Below are 7,120 nucleotides of genomic sequence, written 5' to 3'. Positions count from 1 at the left end.
AATAACTATTCTTCTAATAAATTTGTGAGAATTTTATAATTTTATAATTAAAATTGTAAGCGTATTATATATTGCATTTATGTAATAGATAATATTTTGTGAATCATTTTAAATGCAGCTAGTTCCTGGAAAGTTTGTTCTCACGCCGAGGATAGTTTCTTATGAATATCCTTGCGTACATTAATATTATTTTCACTAATTAAAATATGTAATATTTTTCGAAATAAAATATTGAAATTTGTCAATTTTAAATTTTGAGATTTAGTAGGAAAGTAACTCTTTAATCATCAAAAATAAAACGTACACTTTTTATCCTACATCTAACTTTTTCTTTATCCACTAACAAAAAATACAAAGTACAAAACATACAGAAGTCTTAACTACCAATGCTCATGTATCACCAGAAAAACCTCCATATATAATATTTTCTTGATTATATAGTAGATTAATCAACATACATATCAAAAACCTAGATACTCACAAATTCCTAGAGTCAATTATCTATAACCCTCATATACATAGTAAACTGAGAGTGTGCCTTTTAAATTTTGAAATTAGACCTCTTGTGATCATGTATATTCCTCTGATTCAAGCATACAAACAAATTCACCATTGTAGTCATTTTTCAGAATTCGGATAACACGCCTTAAAGGAGTCAACACATTTATCTACGATTTGCATATACATAACACTAAGGTAAACACGTATATACCTATGAATTGGACTATCATCCATACAAACACAAATTTCTTGCTATTAACACATAAAACAAATACTCCATATTAAATTCACTACTTATGGTCCCTCGTAAGGAAATCATTTATATACCATTAAGATCTTCTATTCAACATCCATATAAATTAATATAAATCTCTCAACGTTAAGTAGCTAGTCTTGCTATATTGCAAGTTTTATGTCTTGTTCTGGTAACATATTTTAATTATTAGGTCTTCTGTGAGATCATCTACTATGGCATCAAGCTATGCAAATCTGGAGGAAATGTATGCAAATTTATCATTGGCTGAGGAGGAGGATGTGGGTGGGCACGTAGGGGATAATGAAATTATACAACAGCAGCGTACGTTCATTCTGGTTGGGAGATTCTCGAGTGAGAAAAATATCAATTTCCAAGCAATACAAAATGTGTTGGCTGCATTATGGCGGCCTAAGGAGGGAGTGGAGATTCATGACTTAGGCGGGCAGAGATACTCTTTTGTTTTTTATCATGTGTTGGATCTACAGAAGGTTATGGAGGGAGGGCCATGGACTTTTGAACAAAACTTATTGATCCTTCATCAATTGGTAGAGAGTGAGAATCCCCATCAAGTACCATTCAATAAAATGGATATGTGGATCCAAATTTATGACCTTCCAAGGGGTATGCTTTCAGAGAAAATTATTCAGGGCATTGGGAATTTCGTGAAAATTTTTACTAAATCAGATCCAGCAAACATGAATGGCAGTTGGAGACCATATGTGCGAGTGCGTGTTACTATGGATATAACTAAACCTTTGAAGCGTAGAATGAAGTTAACAAGAGAAGGAGGTACATGGCATTGGATCAATTTTAAGTATGAGAGATTGGCCACGTTTTGTTTCGTTTGTGGCATATTAGGACATTCTGATCGCGATTGTGAGATTATATATGCAAATGCTGGTAAGGAAGTTGATCGAGCATATGGAGTATGGTTACGTGCACCAGTTAAAAAAATATGGGGGCTAAATGGTTGCGAAATAATCAAGATGGCAGTCAAGCTTGGTATTCCGGTGGTCAGAACAGAGGTGGAGGCGTAAAACGCAACGGAGCTGACGTGTATGCATGATTTACGGAGATTGAGGGAGTGGTTAACAAAAATTTAGGAAGGGAGGTGGTTATGCAGATTAAATAGCGTAATCAAATTGATTGTGTTGATAAGGATAAGGCTAATAAATCAGATCTGATGGATACGGGCGGGAATATCACTCAAAGTGATATTATTGTAATTGATGCAAAAAGAAAAAGAATTGGATATGAAGTTAATGTGGAGATTGATAATAATAAAGTTATGGACCAGGATAATTTTTTTGGGCCAAAAAATGGACAAGAGGCGGGTACTGGACTCCAGGCCCGCCTAGAGCAATGAGTGTGTTAGCTTGGAATTGTCGTGGGCTGGATAACCACGGACAATTCGTTTCCTTGAAGAAATTACCCAACAAAAAAGCCTTGTATTATTTTTCTATCCGAAACATTAGTAAAAAAAGAAAAAATAGAGGATTTATGTAAGCAATTGAATTTTGCGGAGTTTTGTAATATAGATGTGCAAGGACGAAGTGGGGGCCTGCCGTTATTATGGCGCAACGAGGGGGGATGCCAGGTGAAGGACATAAATCGAAATTTCATAGATTTTGAGGTGGAAAATAGTCAGATGGGAGGTGGCGTTACACAGGGTTTTATGGGTTCCCGGAGCAAGAGAAAAGAAGGGACTCTTGGGAGATGTTAAGGGGATTAGTTGATAAATCAAATCTCCCCTGGTGTATATTTGGGGACTTCAATGAGTGTGAATGAGAAGAGAGGTGGGAAAACGCACCCACGATGTTTATTTAGGGGTTTTTCAGCAACAGTTAATGAGTGTGGGCTAGGTGATCTCGGTTTTGTAGGGGAGAAGTTTACGTGGGAAAAATCTAGAGGCCAATACAACTGGATTCAAGAACAATTAGATCGGTGTTTAGCTAATCAGACATGGCAACAGATGTTCCCGGAAGCGAAGGTCCAGGTGCTTGAGGTAGCTACATCTGACCATTTACCTTTGCATTTATTTTTGAATAAATAGTTGTATGCTCCCAGGCAGAGACGATTTCATTTTGAAAATATATGGCTGAGAGAGAAGGAATATAGGAACGTTGTCCGTAATGGCTGAGAATTGGGATCAGACTTGGATATTATGGGGAAGATTAAGTTATGCGGAATTAAACTAGAGGAGTGCGGAGGGGGGATGAGTAAGGAATATAAGATGAAAATTCAAAAGTGCAGAGACTTGCTTTGTCAATTGAGATCCAGAAGGGATGGCCAGGGTATTCAAAATTATAATGCTACTCGATGGGAGTATTTGTAATTTTTGGAATAGAAGGAACTATATTGGAAACAAAGGGCCAAACAATTTTGGCTCCGTGAGGGGGACAAGAATACTCGATTTTTTCACAGCTTTGCATCAACTCGGAGAAAGAATAATAGGGTGGAAAAAATAAAAGATAGCAGTGGGGAATGGAAAGAAAGGCCAGATGAGATACATAAAATTATTGAATAATACTTTACTGTGTTATTTACAGCTTCGAATTTGGATGGCAGGCTGTCAGATGGCGAGGTGGTCAAACAAATTTCTCAAGAAGATAATGATTGTTTGATGGCAGAAGTAACAAGAGAGGAGGTTAAACATGCGGTTTTTTCTATGCATCCGAACAAAGCACTGGGTTCGGATGGGCTTAATCTAGCATTCTTTCAGGTTTTTTGGTCGATAGTGGAGGGGGATGTGGTGAATTTATGTCATGTTTTCATGAATACAGGTATTTTACCGCAAGGAGTTAATGAGGCATTGGTTTGTTTGATTCCTAAAGTTAAGGTGCCACAAACAATGGGGGACTTGCGACCAATTTCATTATGTAATGTGCTTGTTAGAATACTTTCTAAAGTAATGTCTAATAGATTGAAAGTTTGTCTTCCTACTATTATATCAGACATACAAAGTGCTTTTATTGAGGGCCGGCTACTTACGGATAATGCGTTGATAGCCTTTGAAATCAACCATTATTTGAAAAGGCGTACTCAAGGTAATAAGGGAATTGCAGGGTTGAAATTGGATGTGTCGAAAGCTTATGACCGATTAGAATGGGCATTTATACGATATATGATGGAAAGGTTTAGATTTCATCAGGATTGGATTCATCGTGTCATGACATTCATTACCTCTGTTTCGTACAAATTTGCGCACAATAGAGAGCAATTCGGGCAGGTCAGTCCAAGTTGAGGGGTTCGGCAAGGAGACCCGATTTTCCCATATATTTACATAATGTGTGTAGAAGGGTTAAGTGCTATCATACGGAGAAATGAGGCAGCTGGCTTATTATATGGATGTTGTATTGCTAAAGGGGCTCCAGTGATCTCACATTTACTTTTTGCCGACGATTGCTACCTATTTTTTAAAGCAGTGGGTACTGAGGCAAACGTAATGAAATGTATTTTGGAAAGGTACGCGGTGGCATCAGGGCAGGTAATTATTTTTAATAAGTCTGTAATTACCTTTTCTCCCAACATAAGGAATGAGGATCGTGCTGAGGTTTGTGAACAATTACAAGTTTATGAAAGTGAACAACCTGGGAAGTATTTAGGTATGCCAATGCACATTGGTCGAAATAAAAACTCAGTTTTTTCGTTCCTAGTGGATCGAGTGGGACAAAAATTGCGGACCTGGAGCATGTAAAATATCTCGAAGGCTGGAAAGGTTACCTTACTCAAGACATCAACCTAGGTGGTACCAAATTTTTGGATGAATTTGTTATTGATTCCTTTAGATATATGTGAGTCAATAGAAAAGAGTATGAACGCATATTGGTGGGGAAGTGGGAGAAGTCACAGGGGGATTCAATGGATGTCCTGGGATCGATTATGTGAAGCCAAAGAAGGGGGTGGTTTGGATTTCAAAAAATTACGGGAATTTAATATAGCCATGCTTGCAAAGCAGGCTTGGAGATTGATGAATAATGTTAATCCATTAGTAACGAAGATTATGAAGGCTAGATATTTTACAAATTCTGAGTTTATCGCGCTACATTAGGTACTAATCCTAGTTATATATGGCGGAGCATTTTGGCAACACAGGAAGTGGTAAAGTAAAATGGTAGAGTTAGAATTGGGAATGGCGAAGACACACGAGTGTGGAAAGTGTCGTGGTTATCGTGTCAACAAAATGGCTTCATCACAACTGATATGCCTAGTAATTGGAGCAGGCGACAGTATATAATTTGATGCATAATAAGTTCAGAGCTTGGGACGAAGAGATTTTAGTAGATTTGTTTAAAGATAGAGACAGGGAATTGATCTTACAAGTGCCTCTGTCAAACCGGTATACTACAGTTAGATGGTACTGGGCTCCAGATAATGATGGGGAATTTACTATTCGAAGTTTTTATCGAAAACTGAGAGCATAACGAAATTATGTAGACAGTTTGTTTTGGAGAAAACTTTGGGGGTTGAAATTACCTGGTAAAATTATGAACTTCATGTGGCGAGCCTATTGTGAGGTGTTTCATACAGCAGTAACATTGCTGGAAAAGAGAGTTGACATTCAGGATGGTTGCTCATGGTGTCATGTGCATTCTGAAGACACAATGCATATATTATTTACGTGTGCATTTGCTAAGGAGTTATGGCAGAGTGTGGGGATTCAAAATTTGGATCCAAGTAATGGGACAAATGCAATTATGTAATTCTTGCAACATATTTTTGAGATGAGGACTGTTAAACAGTGCGCACAAATAACATTATTCTGTTGGGGGTTATGGTATCGACGTAACACTTGGGTGTGAGATAGGAGGAGTATATCTGTTTTGGGGTTAAGGCCATGGTGAATAACCTGTTTCATGACTGGCAGCATGCTCAACTAGATGCAAAGACCAACATAACAAATATGCGGCCAAGGAAATGGTGTAAACCCCCTCCGGACTGGATTAAGATCAACGTAGATGCTGCTTATTATTCTGGTGAGACATATATTGGTTCTGGCCATGTCATTAGAGATGACCAGGGGTGTTTTATTAGCGCAAGAGCAACGAGAATTCGAGGTGGTACATCAGTGCGCGAAGTAGAGGCTTTGAGTTTCAAAGCAGCACTAACCTGGACAAAAAATTGGAGGACAAGGCGATGCATGTTTGAGCTGGATGCAAAAGTGGTAGTTGACGTTGTTAATGGCCCTAAGAAAAGTTCCAACTTCCATAGTATTATAGATGATTGGAAGGAGATTCTTCAACACTTTGAGGAAGTGTTAGTGGTTTTTTATCACAGTTCTACGAATAATGTAGCTCATGCCTTAGCACAGATCGCTTATTCTATGTCAGACTCTATGGAGTGGTGTAATACAGCTCCGGATTTGATTTGTAACCTTATTGCTGAAGATTATTAATATATATGCAAGTACTACATTTTCAAAAAAAAACACATAAAATAATGTAACACTATATTTTATATGACTCGTGTAACAAAGCAATCCTATTAAGGAGATTTAAAGTTATCTTGAATTGCCAAATTAAATTGAAATTAAGATTTAACGCAACAACATGAACTACTATAGATAGACACAAATTGAAACATATATTAAAATAACCATCAAGACTGTATCCAACAACAATTAAGCTTTTCATAAAGCATAGTTAATATATAAGGTGCAATATCTACCTCTAATAAGTCACATGTAACAATTTATCTACCCCAACATGATAATACATGTAGCCATTCTTACAATCAATTTGAATAAAAAAATATCTAAAACAAACAACCATGTTGATCCTTGTCAATCCTTTTCTCCTACACAAATCATCAAAAATCAGTATGCAACTATAAATTATAAAAAACAAATCAAAACTAACGATTGCTTCCATCGTTGAGAATATAATTCAAAATAAAATAATTGTACCTCAAGTATAGTTTTACAGACTTGTTTATTTATCACTGCCTATTTGTTAAACGAAAGTTGCAAATATTCTCTCTCTGATTTGATTCTGACAAAGGCAGTTATCTTCACACATAGCATCTTGGACTCAATAAAATAAATCTATAAGATCTAATACAATAACGTGTAGGTATATACATAAATATATAAGAAACAAAAATAAAAACAATATAATTTAGATTTTGAAACCGATGTCTCATAAATTAAGCGGTCATAGAATCACACTTGATATAACATCATTTGCATATAAAAGACATAATGCTCAGAGACATTCTAAACAACCAAATTTTAAACATACAATGTAATTAAACAAAGATATTAGACTTTATCAAAAGTAAACATTATAACTTTTGGAGAACACACAATGTAATTATATCTCATTTGAAACTATTTGGTGCTTTAGTTACGTCTTTATCAAAATT

The 7,120-nt window shown here is 36.3% G+C and overlaps 1 protein-coding gene across 1 annotated transcript; it reads left to right on the top strand.

The window, feature by feature from the left end:
* The first annotated feature begins 969 nt into the window (after positions 1-969).
* Positions 970-1,794, top strand: LOC141665116 (uncharacterized). The gene has a single exon (XM_074471101.1). The coding sequence runs from the start codon at positions 970-972 to the stop codon at positions 1,792-1,794; it is 825 nt and encodes a 274-aa protein (XP_074327202.1).
* The last annotated feature ends 5,326 nt before the right edge of the window (positions 1,795-7,120 follow it).

This window comes from Apium graveolens, chromosome 6 (assembly GCF_009905375.1).
Source record: "Apium graveolens cultivar Ventura chromosome 6, ASM990537v1, whole genome shotgun sequence".
Lineage (NCBI taxonomy): Eukaryota > Viridiplantae > Streptophyta > Magnoliopsida > Apiales > Apiaceae > Apium > Apium graveolens.
Note: the sequence above shows the minus strand (reverse complement) of the source record. Positions and strands in the feature narration are given on the sequence as shown.

Coding starts and splice junctions, on each gene's coding strand:
- LOC141665116 (XM_074471101.1), top strand. CDS start 970: ATGGCATCAAGCTATGCAAATCTGGAGGAAATGTATGCAAATTTATCA.